This window comes from Phalaenopsis equestris, unplaced genomic scaffold, assembly GCF_001263595.1.
Source record: "Phalaenopsis equestris unplaced genomic scaffold, ASM126359v1 Scaffold000513, whole genome shotgun sequence".
NCBI lineage: Eukaryota > Viridiplantae > Streptophyta > Magnoliopsida > Asparagales > Orchidaceae > Phalaenopsis > Phalaenopsis equestris.
Window position 1 is genome coordinate 314690 of NW_018164953.1, and position 17521 is coordinate 332210.

Sequence of the window (17521 nt, forward strand, 5' to 3'; positions counted from 1 at the left end):
CTCATGTACTCTTATGTAATGATAATTTTATCTGGCGGCGAGTATGTTCCTAACTAGGTCGATCATTTTGACAAGTGGACTTAGCTCAAGAACCACTTCGGTTGGTGAACTCAGCTCAACCGGTTCGACAAACGGGCTTAACTCGACCACTTCACCATGTGAGCATGATATGGTGAACCTTTGAGGCCCATGAATTCTGATATTTTACACATGTGCAAAGCTTCCCTAAGTAGGTATGATCATATTTTGAGTATACAAGTTTATAACTAATGATAATTTGATTTTTGATCCCATTTGTTATATATATATTCGTCCCAGGCAAACGCAGCTTCGCGTTGCATCCAAGCTTTTGGATATTTCAGAGTGAAGACAGGTAGCGGAGATGGAGAACGAGTTCCAGGTCTGGCATTTTCCCTCTCTGCGTAGGGTTTTACTCGAGCAAGCTTTTCCATTTCTGTAAAGCAAATTACGGCGCATTTTTCCTCTCTTTTTGATTCAAAAAATTGAATTGCGATTTCCGATGCCATGCTGGTGAGAGAGTAAAATTGGCAGCTAGATGAAGATCGAGTTTTATATACTTATAGAAAGTTTATTTTTTATGGTTTACAGTTGGGAATTATTAAAAATTCTGGAACTGATTAAAGTGGACTGGTTAGGAATGTCGGTGATTCTTCTAAGCTGATGTTTTACTTAAATTGCCTTCAGAACGTTGGCCTAAGAGGATGCGCTTTTTGTGAGCGACTGGATCGATGACACGCTTTCTCATTTGAAGTGATTATGAGCTAGATCCTTATTTGAGTCTGTTTTTCTTGTCAATCTAGGGTTTGATAGAGTCATCTATTGTACAAGGAAGCCTTGTATTTCTTTTAGTCTCAGAATCTAAAATATTTTGAAATCATTGCCTTTGATCTCTCAATAGATGGATGTAAAAAGGTGAAAACGAGCAATCCTGAAGGTTCTTAACAATAGCTTCTGTAAAACATAACTTAATTAAGATTAAAATAATACTCGGGCCGATTGTATGTCACATCTTGGATCTGGAAGCGATAACACAATGAAAGCATATAAACCTCTTTTGTACTATCAAAAGAAAAAAGGTATATACAAACAAGATAAATAGTAAGAGTAAGCAAATGAAAATACATTTTATTTTAATCTATAAATAATAGCCCAACCACTGATTGTAAGAATAACAGTAAACTAAGAGGGAAAAAAAATCAACACGACTAATAAATAAGCAAATTTATCCAAACTCAAAGAAAATACAACTAGAACTAATACATAAACTTGAAATACCAAAACAATGTCTGATGCTTAAAGATTTGCTCATGTAGTGAAGGGCCACAAAGTAGTTTGGTTGAAATTGCTGCGAAAAAGGTTATGACAAATGAGTTTGATGAATCACGATGTGGAAGTTACTTGGAAAGGAAAATTGCTTAATTTTATTATTCACATGGAGGATAAATATATAGGGACACCAATCCCTCCTAATTTATGAACTTGCTAAATATATTTATCTTAAATTAGAAAAGAAAATAATTCTGAAATAAAGTTAAAGAAGCATAAATAGGAAATGAATAAACACAAATCAAAAGGTTTCCAAGTTGATCTCCAATCAACTCTCCTATTAGATCTTGGATAGTTGGTCAGTCCATGCTAGGAAACACCACTCAAAACTTCTCAGGTTTCCACACCCCTCCTCAAGCTGGGTTGTAGATGTTGTAGAGACCAAGCTTGTTATTGAACTCTAAGAAGCTGCTTAAAGGAAGAGCTTTGGTGAAAACATCAATAAGTTGCTAGTGTGTCGGGATGTAGCTTTGATGTATAATTCCAATATTGACCTTTTTAGAGTTGAATTATCTATCAACTTCAAAATGCTTGGTTCTGTCATGATCATAAGATTCTTGACAATACTGATAGTCGTTTGACTGTCACAAAACATCTGTATAGGCCTATTGGAGGTACTTCCTAGTTCCCTTAGCAATTTTAAATCCAAATTCCTTTACAGGTTTTCAAGGTAAGTGCTCTATACTCTGATTCTACACCAATTCTAGAAACATCAACTTGCTTTTTTACTTCTCTATCTAACCAAATTTCCCATACATATGAGTAGCAACACGTGGTGAACCTTCTATCAGTGAGTTTCTTAGCCCAACCAACATTAGTGTAGACTTACATCTCTCCATACTGATTTTCTCAAAAATTAATCCATAACCAGTTGTTTTTTTATAGATCTCGAAATCATGTATATCATCTCCAAATGTTCTTCATTTGAGTTATTCATGTGCTAACTTACAAGACTGATAGATTATGCAATATTTGGCCTAGTATGTGACAGGTAAATGAGTTTTTCTACCAATCATTGATATCTTTTTTTTATCAACATTATTGGATCCTAAATTGTCTTTAGAAAGTACACGCCTCAAGAGTTATAGCCTAGAGAAGGAGAGAGTAAAGCAGATAGGGAATTCCGTGGAGAAAAGTCCTTGATTCATATTTTGACCTCCTATTTATAAGGCTTAATTGTACAATTATGGAAAGGAGGGAACAATTATGGTAACCACTTTAAATGTAATTAATGCGCTAATTTAGTATCAGATTTGCGTTATAATTTGAGTGAAGTACAACAACTATTAGTCGGTAGACGCATTAGGTTCGATTGACTGAGGCGGTTGGTCGCTTGAAGGTCGCTCCCATCGAGGGAAAACGTTTGGCCTACTGGTTACCTGACGGCCCTATAAGAAAATTAGAAAGTTGGGACCACAAGCGAAGTCCAACAACTGGATCTGTCGACATCGTATCTCGGTTGTTTCAACCGAGCAGCCTGTTGCCAGAATTCAATTGTTTAGTCATCATTCTTAGCAGCTCGTCCTTTTGAGATTCGTGCTCACAGTTTTGGTGCATACACACTTATAATTTCTTCTTCCTTCTTAGACTTCTTGTGTGCTCCATTGGAATTTCAGCAGGTTTGTCTCCTCGACATTGGGAAGGGGCAATAAAGTTTTTTATTTCATCTGTGATATAAAAATGCATTTTTTGGATTAAGCTACCTCTGTACATAGAAAATATCTCATGTTTTCTAGTATTTTAGTTTCAAATTCAGTGGCAAACACTTCTTTTATTTTAAGAATTTTTTCATCATCACTGGTAGGAATCATGTTAGCCACATCCATGATCAATGCAACAATTTTATTTTTGCGAGTATGTTTTATTAACAATGTGTGATCAGCTCGACTTTGAGAATATCCATTGAATTTTGCAGTTTTAGCAAATCTTTCAAACCATGCCATTGTTAATTGCTTAAGCCTATAGAGAGATTTCTTAAGTTTGCATGTTGAGATCTCAACGTACATTTTTTCTTTCAGATCCCTATTCAGGAAGATCTTTTTAATTCAAGTTGATGTAGTCCCCATTCCTTGTTAACTGCTACTAAAAAGAGATCACTAATAGTATTCAATTTGATAACTAGCGTGAAAGTTTCTTGACAGTCAATCTCATAGGCTTGCGTGAAATTTTTTGCAACAAGTCTGGATTTGAATCTTTCAATACTCTCATTAACTTTGTATTTGTTAAACATCCACTTGCATCCAACTGGCTTCTTATCTTAAGCGAGTTTAGTAAGAATTCATGTGTCATTATGTTGTGGCGCTTGAATCTCCTCTTTCACTGCTTTCTTCCATTCTGAATTTTCAAGAGTTTTATGAATTGATTTAGGAATCTGCACACTCTCAATTTTAGATGTAAACACTCTATGGATAGCTTCTTATAAGCTACATACTCTTGAATTGGGTACTAGTACCTTTTTCTTTGTCATCAACACTACAATAGGAAGTGAATAACTCATGAGTACTAGACTCATCACTCAAAATTTCAGGTAAATGTGGTTTTTGGATTTTGGTTAGAGTAGTACTATCTTTGCAAGTTGTATTTCACTTGCTCAAGGTTTTCTTTCTCCCACTATATACACGTGTTCTTTGCTGTGGACTTCAGATTGGGTTGGTTAGATATCCTCAACAAGAGTAAGAGAGTCAGATGGGTTGTCGTTTAAGTGTCACCAAGTGCATCATAAAATTAATTTTCACTTGCACTCTTCCCCTGAACATCAGATTTGAGATAGTATGATTAATTTTCAAAATATATGATATCCATGAAGTTGTAATATTTTATGGTAACATATGAGTAACACTTATACATCTTTTTGTTGGAGGCATACCCAAAAAAATATACTTGATAGATTTAGAGTCAACTTTGGTGCAAGTTGGGAAATGGATATGAACAAAGAATACACACCGAAATATTTTTATTGGTATAGTAGAGAAAGCTTTGATCCGAGGATAGGTAACCATCAAAATATGAGCAGTGTTTTGAAGTTAAGTACCTGTTTAGGTATTCAAAATATAAGATATGTTGCATTAAGAACTGTTTTTCCCCAAAAATATTTGAAACTTGATGAGAAATCATAATTGAGCGAAATATTTCAAGGGGATGCCTGTTTTTTTCTCTGCTATCCAATTTCGTTGTAGGACATCAATACATGAACTCAAATGGATGATTCCATTTTTTGAAAGGTAGTATCCAATGATGTAGTTGAAATATTTATTTAGATTATCAGTTTTGAGGATCTGAATTGTGCATTAGAATTGAGTTTGAATTATTTTATAGAATGTTTGGTAGATTTGAGTTGTTTTAGATTTATCTTTCATTATGAATACCTAAGTAGTTTTAGTATGATCATTAATAAATGAGATAAACCATCTAGCCCACTTAGGGTTTTCACTTTTGAAGATCCCCAAATATCACTGTGGATAAAGGAAAAATAGCATGAGGGTTTATATCGAGTCATGAGATAACTATTTTTAGTGTGTTTGATAAGTTGACGAATCTCATATTGATAAAAATTAAGTTTTTTTATTGATAAATAAATGAGGTTACAACCTAATAACATACTTGAAAAATGTGACAATGTCATAACATGACTTGTTTTTCAATAGACATAGACTAGAGAGGCTTGAAAATTTGAGATAAATATGGAGTTGGGATCAGATGTGTTTTTGAACCTTTGATGCATTTCAAAACTGCTCATCACCGTTCTTTATTTCACCACTTGAAATTCATAAGAGTTTGCAAGAAATTTAGTTTTACATTTCATATAATAGGTATGCTTACTAACTGAAATAAAATTGCACTCCACTGTGAAATATATAAAATAGAGAACAGAGTAATATCCTGAGAAATCTCCACATTTTCTTTCCCAGCAATGTTTGAGTGTGATCCGTTTGCAAGTCTTACTGATCTAGATATTGAAGACTCTTGATAGTTGACTTGAGTATTAATGTCTCCAATCATATGATCAGTTGCTCCTGAATTTATGATCCAAGTTCTAAATCTCCCTCTACTGACAACCTGGGAGAGTAATATATTATCTTGGTGTGTTACGAGGTTGGTATGTTGCTCTGAATTATCTCCAAGGAGTTTCTTCAGTACTTCAAGCTATTCATTGGTGAATGGTTCTACCAATTTTTTGGATGTGGTAGCAGCATTAGCATTTTTTTTTTAATCTTTAATTCACAGTTCAAATTTTTAGCCTGTGGGATGGTTCTTCTTGAGCTTTAATTTACAACATCTGTCTTTAATATGCCCAATTTTCTTGTAATAGTCACATGTGGGATGGTTCTTCTTGAGCTTTGAGTCCTGGGAAAAATTATGGGTGTACATGATAAGCCTTCAATACTTAGTGAATCTTCATTTTCATTCAACATCAGCTTCTTCCTATTATCTTCTCTGCTGACTCAGCAAAGGTTTCACGGTTAGCTGGAAGTGGCTTTGTTCCCATAATCCTTCCTCTCTCCTCATCCATTCCTGAGTTAGTCCTACTTATTTGGTTGCTTTTTCTTCATTCTTCATCCTCCTTAACTTAGAAATAAGTCACTTGTTCCTTTTGTTCTCAAGTAAAGGGAGATTGTGAGCTTAGAGATCTCCTAGAGAGAGGATGGTGGCCAAAAGAGGGTTTGTGCCAACCAAGTGATTTTGAAACAATAGGGCTGACCAATTTAGGGGAGGGTGACAGTTTGGAGAAATATAAAATTTGCTTTCAAATAAATATGAAAAAAATGAAATGGTGAGTCTATTTGTACACCCCAAAAATTCAAACAAATTTAATATCTAATGAATTACTAGCACTAAAATCGGAACTGAACATAAAAAACAAACTAATCACATAATTATCCTCCTTAATGCTTTTTGTTTTGCTTGGCTGGGGTGGGATGGAGTGATAGCCTAGTAGGCTTAAATTATCTAATGTCCTCTTTTTAGCCATTTTTTATATTTTATTAATATAGGCATGTTTAAAATATAAGATAGCAATTATGACCGACAAAGCAAAAAAATTATGTTATTGCAATATTCTTATTTCAATGGTTCACCTACATGGGAAAGAGGAGAGAGAGAGAGGTAGTTAGCATCCGTCCTATGTGATCTTTTTTGTAGCTTGGCATGCTTTAATTCCTTGCAATCGAATAGTTAATCTTGCTTTGGGAGCTTTTTAGTGAGATACATAGGAAAATGGGGCCTTTTACTTCTGAGTTGTATAATTCTGCTAAGATTCTCGTATATTGAGTCATTAATGGTATTATAAGATTAGTAAAATTTAAATGTGAACCAAGTTTTAGATTTTCAATTTAGGTTTGACAACCAACATGAAAGAACACCATACTGAGCCTGAACGCGATCCAGTAGTGATATCATATAATGAAGCTCCTTCCTTCTCTTGATAAGATTGAAGTTTTCAAACTTTTTGGCATTTGGCAGCCTCAAATTTTCATTAGATGTTTTATTTTGTATCTTGAAGAATAATTACTAATATTAAATTGGGCAATTTTTGCTGCCATAATGTCAATTTGTTGCGAAATTTGTTATACTTTGCTTAAAGTCGTGTACTTAACCAGAAGGTTGCTTCTACACTCTGATATTCTAATTTTTAGTTTTTTCTTTTATTTTTAATACTTTGACTTCACTTTTTTTATGCTTGCATGCTCATGTATATTCGTATGTTTAATGTATGTGTGTATGCATTTAGGAATATAAGTGTGCTTGCATATATAAAATTCTGCTTCTATGCTTGAATATAAGTTTATTGAGCCTTATTCGTTCTTGGTCGTCTTCTCTGGACAGCTACGCCAGCACTGCGTCGTCGCTGCTTCGCTTCCTCGTCGCACGTCGTTGTTTCTGTCACTGCCTTCTTCGCCCTCGTCGCACGTCGCTGTTACGCCGCCTGTCGTCTGCGTCGAGTGCATTCGTCCCCGGTCGCAGACTGCGTCCCGCTGCTCAGCGACAGTGAGCACGCAGTGAAGCACCGACCAAGGTGGTGGCCTCAGTGGTTCTTTCCTACGCCGCCGCCCTTGTCGGTGATAACCCCGCTCTCGCCCCTCTTTCGAATATGTTTTCGCAAAGTTACCACGATACTTTTGTTCTTGGCGTTGTAACCGGATTTCTCAAAAAAACATCCCATAAAAATGACAAACTTGAAATCTTTCTCACAGAGGCCGAGATCTCCACCCTAGCTGCGCCCTACCGACTGTTCTTAGTAGGTAAGTTTCTTTATGGAAACCCTAAACTTGAGCTAATTCGAAATGAATTTGAGCAAATGAAGCTGAAAGGGGATTGAAAGCTTGGTAAATTGGATGGTCGACACATTCTCATTCAATTATCAAATGATGCGGACTACGCTCATTTGTTTGCAAGAAGACTCCTTCGAATAGACCACCAGGTGATGAAGATTTTAAAATGGACGGTGGATTTTGACTCTCGTACTGAACCTCCTATCATTCATGTTTGGCTGCGCTTCCTAGGTTTGAAGGTCCACCTTTACGATCAAGAGCTCCTCTTCGCTTTAGCGATGGTATACGGTAAACCTCTCAAAACTGATATGCCTACAGTGAATTTGACTCGGCCTCTGAAGCCAGAATTTTGATAGAACGGGATATTACTTTGCCTTTTCCGGAAGATATATGGATTGACACACAACATCAGGGATTTTGGCAGCAAGCATAACTTGAACAGATACCTCTTTATTGCACCCACTGTCGGATGTTTGGACACTCTCTTTCTCAATGTTATCATTTGCATCCAAATCTAAAACCTAAGAGTAAAAATGCTACTGGATCTGCCCCACATCATACCTGTCCCTCTTCCGCCCCCCGAGTGCATTCCACAGACTTTTGAAACACCGGTTGACACGATGCCACCTCTCCCTCCCACTACCGAAGACAATACTGTTTTTGTTCTTCCAACTGATGTATTGGCGGATGGTTCACTTGAGCATCCTACAATCTCTATCACTGTTGAAAACAATACTGCAAGATTCTTACCTCCAAAGGATATTCTTCGGTCCGATAATCAGGATAGTATCGCAGCCCCACAACCTCAGGAAACATCAGGTGCTGAGGAGACAGATTTACAATCTCTTCAGAATGAGAATGTTGTTACTGTTAATCAGAAGCTAGGGGCTCATCCTCTTCTACACGCCCGACAATCCAGTCTTCGGATGAGGAATGACATGTATACACATCTAGGAAGAAAAAGAAGAATGGAGGCACACCCCAGCTTGGGAACTTAATGGATGATACTTTAGTAACTTCGGGTAATGACACGACACTCAGCAATTTGTTAGCTAGCTCCGTTCCTAAAACTAGAGACAGAGGCAGGACCAAGCTGGTTCGTCCCTAGCAACTGGTTTTCTGCGAGTTATGAATTTTAGAGTTTTATCTATGTTTTATCTTTTTTAGGATGTTAGTGTCTGTGTATCGTATGGGTAGGACGCCTTTATTGGGTCCTCTCATACAACCTTTATGTACATTTTCAATTTCAATAAAAAAATTAGCCTTCGGGCGTTTCAAAAAAGAAAAAAAAAAAAAACCTAGCATGACTAGAAACATATTCCAACGTGCATAAAAAATGAATTTATTTAGGGTTGCTTGGTTGCAAGTACTAAGAGTACAGTTCATTTGAAATGCAGGCGTTTTATATTTTTCTGTTTGGTTGAGATTAAAACGAAGAACAAGTATTTCTCTGAGGGGTTTTGTATATAAATAACAACTCATTTTTTTTATAAATTTGTAATCATCCGAAATAGGCAAGTTTCAAATTTAACTCCCTGCAAACATGCCTCTAAATATGTTTAAAAAAATACGCAAGCATCGTGCCAACAACCTCGGGTGTCCGCATCGTCCACCTCCCTGTTTCCCCAATTTACAGTTAGCACTTCTGAGTTTTGATACCATTACCGGCGTTGACACCATGCATGCCCAAATTTGTTAAAATTTAAAAATTATAGAAGAATATATTAATACCAAGCATATGTTTATAAGAATATGCTAACGCAAAAATTCTGATTCGTTTTACTCTCAATTAGACTAAAAAAAAAATTTGCACATTTATTTTACAACAAATCAAATAATCTTGAGTATTACAAAAGCATTGTATTTAATTTACATTGCATTTGGATTACCCATGTATTCTAAATACTTATAATCAATTAGCCCCTTTCCTAATTCTAGGTTTTTTTTTTTTTGGACCCTGGACCCCATGACATAATAATTTACATAATAATTTACATCATGCATACTTTAATTTTAACTACATTTTTGCATGAATAGTCTCTTCTATGGTATCTAGATCTGGGTATTTAGCATAAAAACTTGATCAGTTGACAATGTGTTTTAAGGTGTTTTGTTCATTTGATTGATTTTAGAAATTCTTTTCTAGAATAAAAAAAGTTCTCTCTTATTTTCTTTTGTTTTTTACATCATTAGATCCCTTGCCTACTGTTAATTGTTGAAAACTAGAACCATCTATGTAACCAATTGTTTGAGTAAACAACTTGTTTATGTGGAGGTGCCCACTAATAAATGAATTCAAAGGGGGAATTGAAACACTTTTCTTCAAACCTAATCACACCTATTTTTTTTTTATTTTAAAAAAAGTGGGTAAGGTTAACCTAGGGGCGGACCTCCCTTCCAGTCCCAAACGTCGCACCATTTGCTAATTTGAACAGCCCGTTAGAGCTGAGATTCGAACCCCCGACCCGAGGGTCTTACGCGAAGCCACCACCAATGAGCCAGGGCTTGGGCACCAAGAGAAGCCCAATATCCTATTAAGTCAAAACTTAAAGAAATCTTCATAATGCCTTATACAAATGCATGCACCACTCAAAGGATAATAAACTCAAATTTATCAAATCTTCAACCAAATGCTCCTATTTAATGGTTTTTTATTTATAAGCTATTTTCCTATGTCATATAATGGATTTAACACCTTACATGATACTCAACAGAAATGAATGAAAAATGAGGTATTCCTCTAATAGTACCAAGTGAGGTAAGGCTGCTGAAGATCATAACCAGTTTATGCACTGCTTAACTGTTTATTAATGTGAAGGGGAACATGCATACATACCACCAAATTCTTATATATTTACATTCTAACACCAAAATTTTACTTTCTACATTTGTACCACAATTCTTTCATATCTCCTAAAAAATACCTCCTTTTAAATTTTAAAAAATGAAATACACATTTTCATGCGTAAGTAAGGTGGCATATATGTAATAATTGTATTTTAGGTGTTGTATATGTAAATACATAGGAATTGAGTGGTATGTATATAAATCTTCCTTATATGAAACTTGCACTTAACCATCACAGATGTCCCTTGCTATTTATTTATGACATAATTAGATAGCTAAACATAATTTAAAATCTTTGTTATCTCATTTCATCTCTTTAGCATGCTATGCTATGCTACTCGAGTTATTGGCTTCAAACGCTTACATTACGAACATTCTGAAATCATAAAGAGTGCAATCATTTTTTATTCAAACTTTGTGTGATTTATAAGATCATAAGCAAATTCGTGAAAAAAAGGAACAAATTCTATGAGATATATTATTGTTCATTGTCTGGTCTTCCCAGGAAGGAAAGGAGGAAGTTATCCAAGCATGGTATATGGATAGCAGTGACGAAGACCAGAGGCTTGCCCATCACCATGAGCCAAAGCAATTTGTTTCTATTGACAGACTTGCAGGTTTGTAGGTGATCAAATTTCCATTTTCATAACCTTGATCAGCCGTTCGCTGTGGTGAAGTTTTGCGGCTTATTTTTTTCCTTTGTAGAACTTGGTATTATTAGCTGGCGACTAAATGCTGATGACTATGAGAATGATGAAGCGCTGAAAAAGATTCGTGAAGCTCGGGGTTACAATTACATGGTCATTGACTAAGGCCTTGTTCAAGATTTTTTTGTTTGTTTTATTTTTAATTTGTTTCTAAAAGCATATATGTTTAGTATGTTGTTTACATTGTTTAATTTTTTTGTTTCTAAAATAAATTAACATGTGTTTGAAAAGGCTCAAAACAACTTTTAAATGTTTTGAATATTTTTAAAAACAATCATGCTTTTAGGGCTTGTTTGATATCAAATTTTTGTTTTAAGTTTTTATTTTTTCTTTTATTTTTAAAATCATGTTTGTTTAGTGTGTTTTTATATGTTTTATTTTTTGTTTTTAAAGTTAAATTACATGTTTTACTTAAAACACTTGTAGGTGTTTTGAGTGTTTTTAAAAATATCATACTTTAATCAAATAGCCAAGCATATTTTGTTTTAGATCAAAAAATCAACCAAACAAAATTAAAAAAGGTAATAATAAAAATAAATATTAAATAAAAATGATCATAACTGTCAAATAGCCAAAAGTGTTTTGCTTCAAATCAAAATATAAACCAAATAACATAAAAATAGAAAGTAAAAACTTTGATAAAAAAAAACAAAAAATAAGATTGCGAATGGCTCCTAAGCTTATTCTGTTTGATTCTAAGAAGCAGAAGAAGATGCTAATATTAGAAATCTCTTTGCCATCCTATTCGCATTTTAGGACATATGTGACATTCGTCCAGAGAAACTGCCAAATTACGAAGCGAAGATCAAGAGCTTCTTTGAGGAGCATCTACACACAGATGAAGAGATCCGTTACTGCATTGCAGGAAGCGGTAAGTTTTTTCTCTTGACTTTTCTTGGCATATCTGCATTGCAGGAAACGGTAAGTTTTTTCTCTTTACTTCTCTTGGCATATATTATGTTCATTATGCTTTCATTATCTTGAATTTTCTCTTCCTTTTAAGGTTATTTTGATGTGAGGGATGAAAAGGATCAGTGGATTCGCATAGCTGTGAAGAAAGGGGGAATGATTGTTTTGCCTGCTGGAATTTACCACCGTTTTACTCTCGATACAGATAACTACATAAAGGTATAACATATTATAATGTTTGGTTTCACCATCATTGACCACGAATTAGTTTCTTTAGTAGGAGAGCTTGGCTATGAATACTTATTTATATAAACCAAGAAGTGCTTTTGGTTATCTGGTGAGACAAGAGACAAGAGACAAGGGCTGCCCGCTTTAAAATTTGAGGATTTTTATATAAATAATAAAATTTAGTAATTTTCTTATATAGTTTAGGCAATTTAGTAATTTTAGCCCTCCTGGATACATTTTTTTGTTCAATATCTGAAAAAAATTAAATATTTGGTGATTTTGCCTACCCTAAAAAATAAAAGTAGTCCGCTATTGGCCCTAATATTTACTCCATTATAAGGATTTTGCGTATATATTAAAACTAGAACTTTGGAAAAATTTTAACTATTATTCGATCGATACTATAGATATGGCTCCTAAGAGTAGCTTAGATTTTTCAGAAGTGGTTGGATCTTATAATTTCATTACTAAGTTGAAGTATGGGAAGTTGATAAAAGCAAGCTCTTATTTTTGGAGCTTAGCTCTTTATGTAAGCATCGCGTTCAATGATGAGAGCTTGAAAGCCAATTTATTTTGCTTTTGCAGTTTACAATAAGAAAATAATTTAGTCAATGTAAGTAGTGTCATTTAGGTTGTTAGGGAGCAATAAAAATATTGGGTCATTTACATACGTAGCACACGATCATCATGTATTTACATATCTCACGCCTAAACCGTCATATTAACATTTATAAAACTCAAATCTTTAATATCGCATAAAATAAACACTATTATCATTTTTTAAAAGTGAAATATACCTTGTCATGTAAAAGTTTAAAACACCGAAGAGCTATGTATGTAAATATGAAAATTTAGGTGTGAGGTATGTAAATACAGAAGAATTGTGTGTTATGTGTGTAGATTTCGTTAAAATTATCTGAATCAGTCTCTGATTGTATAAGTAATTAATGCTAGATTGATTATCATTCGAATGATAAATTAGAATAATTTATTAGACTGAATACAGATAATGTAAGTTTATTATTTATTTTAAATATTCAGCATCTCAATCATCATTGTCATCATAATTGTAAGCCTTACACCAACTTTTAAGGTCAGCTTTATGAATCTACATTATCCGTCAATCTCTATTTTTAATTTTTTAGGAAAGATTGTAATAATGAATTAGGATTTTGTTGCAGAATAATTAAGTAATTTGCATTATTAATTATGGTATGATTACTATTTAATTGAAAATAGAATAATTAATCTGACCATTTAGAGATTATTTAGGATAATTATTTATTTTAAATATTCATATACATAATCTTCAATATTATCATCATCATTATCTTTATCCTAACCATTTGGGTTAACTTTTTGAGTTTTCCTTGTCGATTGATTCCTATTGAATGTTAACTAGGATTAAACAGTTAAGATATTAAATTAATTAAGGATTATTTACCGTTTCATTAATTAATGATTAGGATACGTGATTATTCTTATCAGTCCTGGTAGATTTATTAACTATATTTATCATAATAATTATTATTATTTTATTCATTATTATAATTATCTTAATGTAGGATCAGTTTTTCTAATCTTTTTTTTTTCTCTATTAATCCTAGTGAATGTTGTGCTAGATTTAAACATTTTTTTTTCACTACTTACATATCCATGTTATCGTATTTAATTTAAAATTTAATTAGGTTAATTTACCAGAGATTGAATATAGTGAGATATTAAACAAATCTAATTAGTTAAATTATTTAAATGTTTCATGTTAATTAATGGTATGTTAATTGGCTATCCTATTCAGTCCTGATAGATCAATCAATTGGTAGATTTGGATAATTATGGATTGATTACCCAACAATTTCTTAATTAATTGATGAACCTGACAATTAATTGTTAGATAATTCATTTAATCATAATTTTTTTTTAATTTGAGCTTGTTTGTATTGATGATTGTGATTGTGATATTAAGTTATCTGATTATTGAAGATAATAAGTCATTATCTTTTGCTAATAAATTAGTTATATTTCATATGATTAAATAGTAATTATTATTCTAAGCTGACGTAGCATTACTCACCTCCCTAAAGACACCTTGTCCTCAGGATGGAAGAGAGAAAATTATTGCTAGATCCTGTCATATGATTCCCCACCTAGCGTCATCATTTAACAATCCTTTCCATGTTTAGGGGCCCTTATGAGTTCTAAGTGCAGTATTGTCCATATCTTTCCACCGCATCCGAATATGGTGGTACCCTAACTTCAAATCAATTTAAGAGAATACTACAACCCCAAACAATTTATCCAGTCGCTCATCCATCACTAAAATCTCTGCCAACTCATGCCATGCCTGAATTGACCTCACCATGGACTCGAGAATCACCAAATTCTTGAATCAAGGATCTCAGCCTTGTATCATGAATTGACCTCACCATGGTCTTGAGCATCACCACATTCTTGTATAATTGTGGCCTTCATGAAGCATTATCATCTTGTTTCCCTCTTGAATACTCTGTAGCGTCAAAATCAGACCCTTACAAACTCTCTTACTCTTCTCAACCTATCTCATTCCAATCATTACTTCTGAATCGCTTTTCTCCCAATAGCCTGCCACAACAAAGGACAATGTCGTTGTTGGATGCAAACCTACGTCGCGGTCCCACCCACCATGATTCCTTGTTCCAGGATGTATCCTTTGAGCGATCTTCTCTGGCCTTAAATCACACGTCATCTTGTTTCGCCTGTTGCCACTCGTTCCAAACCTTCAGATGTTGTGCAATTCCTTCCAGCTGCTGCCATTTAAATCCGCTCCTTACTCCTCTTAGTCCCGCCTGCTTTAATTTGTTCTAGTCGTCTGGATGTCACAGTATTCCTTTCAAGTGTTGTTACTTGAGTTCGTTCCCAATTTCCGCACTGACTTCAAATCCACCTACAGTAACTATGTTCCTTGATGCCGCTCAAATCCCTTTGATTGTTGTGTTTTGTGTCTGCTCCACATGCCGACACTTAATCCCTTGGTAGACAGTTTTTTGTGAAATTCCACAATCTTCTTCATCATTTCTTCTAGAGTCGCAAATTTCACTTTGAACCGAGTGAACCGTCTTACCATGGACAAGAAATGCTTATTCATTACTGATCAGATTTAACATACCCGTTCTTTCAATTTCTCCTCCAAAGCATCTAATTTTTTTGCTTCTATTACTCTTTAAAGTTTTTATCACAAAGGTGGAACTCTTTTACACTAAGATCCCGTTGATGGCTTCTCGGCTAGCTTGAATTGCAACAGTATCATGATATTAGATCAATATAAATCGCGATCCCATCTTTTGCACACAAATTGGGATTTATTATTGCTCTGTACGTGACAATTTAGTTGTTTGCTTCCCTTCCTCATTGTCTCATATCGTGACTGTATCACGCAGTTCGGTAATGATGAAGCGCCAAACAATTAGGTCATGCCTCGGTACGTCGCGATCTCGCATGCTTCCTCAAATTGTGACTGTTTCACATAGTTCAATCACGAACGCGAAAGAAACATGTACATTGCAATTTTGTAGGCTTCTAGAATGCTTCCAGGATCGAGAGACATGTTGGGAGCCTGACATCTCGATGATTTCAGCGAGGATAGGAAGGTGTGGCGGTGCGTCAATGCTCTGATACCAATTTGATACGAATTAAGATGATTTTTCCATAAAAATCAGGACAAACAAATATTCTTCTTCATTAAATTAAAACAATACAACTCAAATACATAAAGATAAGCACCTACAATTCGAGAGGCAGACGATCTCTTCCAACACCTACAATTCAAGAGGTAGTCGATCTCTCCCAAACCCAAAATCTAGGAATCAAGACCACAATCTCATGTATGCCCTAACCCTAACCTATTAAGCCCTATTCATACCAAAGAATAATAAATAACAAAAGAATAAATTGCCCGTAAGCTCCGGCTTAACAATTTACCCGACACTTTTTGTTGAACCTCACTCCTTTTACTTTTCTCCCTCCACTTTCATACATCCATGTTAAAATAAACTTCCCTTATGAGAAGAGTTGTTAAGAGGAATAATGTTTGTGCCCACCACCTTTTTCGATGGTTTCATGAGCAACTCAGTCGTTGCTTGAGCAATTTTCGCATGATATTTGATCCTCTTTCTAACCAAAATATATCCTTTCTCAGGCATTGCGGCTTTTTGTTGGCGAGCCCGTGTGGACTCCATACAACCGACCCCATGATCATCTCCCTGCAAGGTAAAACAAGCCTTCTTTTCATCGTAAAGTACAGAGACTCATTGTGTAGCTGCTTCTAGTGCTAATAATTGTTTTCATATGGCAGGATTGATTATGTTGATGCTTTTATAAATAAGGCAGCTGTTAGCCATGCTGTGGAGGCACTCTGAGCACATTTGCCTTATCTCTATCTTATCTTTGTTACTGGAATGCATGTCTATACTCTTATGGCCTAGGTGGTGTTTTATGATGTTTTGAGTCGCGTTCCTAAAATAAGAACTTTGGTTGTGAAGCCAAGTGCTTATGTGGATCTGAGTTTATCCGAAAAAGAAATTTGCAGCTGTTAAACGCTACTGATATGATGCTATCGTGTTCAATAAAATTTGACTAATCTGCCTTTAATGATTGCTATTGCCTTGCCTGTTCAACTAATATTTATGTAAAACTGAGTTTTATTCTCAGTGTATGGAGAAAATGTTATGCGCGGCAGGCCGTATGTTCGGGCGACGATCTTGATGTGATCACACTGCCGTGTATCGCATGGCGGCTCAACTGAATCGTCCTCAGGAACATGACAACTCATCTGGATTGTTGTTCGGAAGTGCAATTGCCGTGCCTAATATTTGCTCCAGTGTATGAGACTACTATTTGTCGAAGAAAGAAAGATGGCTTATTTGATGCTTTTTTGTTCAATAAAATTTGAATGATCTGTTCTATATGATTGGCATATTTTTTTTAATAGGAATGAATCTCTGGAGCTAGGGTTGTCAAAACGGCTCGTTGTTCGTGAACAGCTCGTGTTCAACTCGTTAAGAAGCTCGTGTTCGGCTTGTTAATTTCGTTCGATAAGTTAACGAGTCGAACACGAACTAAGATGTGTTCATTCGTGTTCGGCTCGTTTTGGCTTGAAATACTACTCATCAAGTTTATATATATAGTTTTGGCTTGAAATACTACTTATCACGTTTTTATATATATATATATATATGT

General features: G+C 34.7%; 1 protein-coding gene across 1 annotated transcript; it reads left to right on the plus strand.

Moving 5' to 3' along the window:
• Nucleotides 1-300: 300 nt before the first annotated feature.
• LOC110028526 (1,2-dihydroxy-3-keto-5-methylthiopentene dioxygenase 2-like) lies at nucleotides 301-16931 on the plus strand. The gene is made up of 7 exons (XM_020730421.1): nucleotides 301-400; nucleotides 10969-11080; nucleotides 11169-11263; nucleotides 11927-12041; nucleotides 12174-12298; nucleotides 16482-16552; nucleotides 16638-16931. Exons 1-7 carry the CDS (start codon nucleotides 383-385, stop codon nucleotides 16699-16701), a joined length of 600 nt encoding a protein of 199 aa, XP_020586080.1. The 5' UTR covers nucleotides 301-382; the 3' UTR covers nucleotides 16702-16931.
• The last annotated feature ends 590 nt before the right edge of the window (nucleotides 16932-17521 follow it).

Excerpts from the sequence above, each read along its gene's own strand:
- LOC110028526 (XM_020730421.1), top strand. Across the intron at positions 12,042-12,173 it reads TTACTGCATTGCAGGAAGCG|GTTATTTTGATGTGAGGGAT; the intron begins GTAAGTTTTTTC and ends CTTCCTTTTAAG. Across the intron at positions 12,299-16,481 it reads ATACAGATAACTACATAAAG|GCATTGCGGCTTTTTGTTGG; the intron begins GTATAACATATT and ends ATCCTTTCTCAG.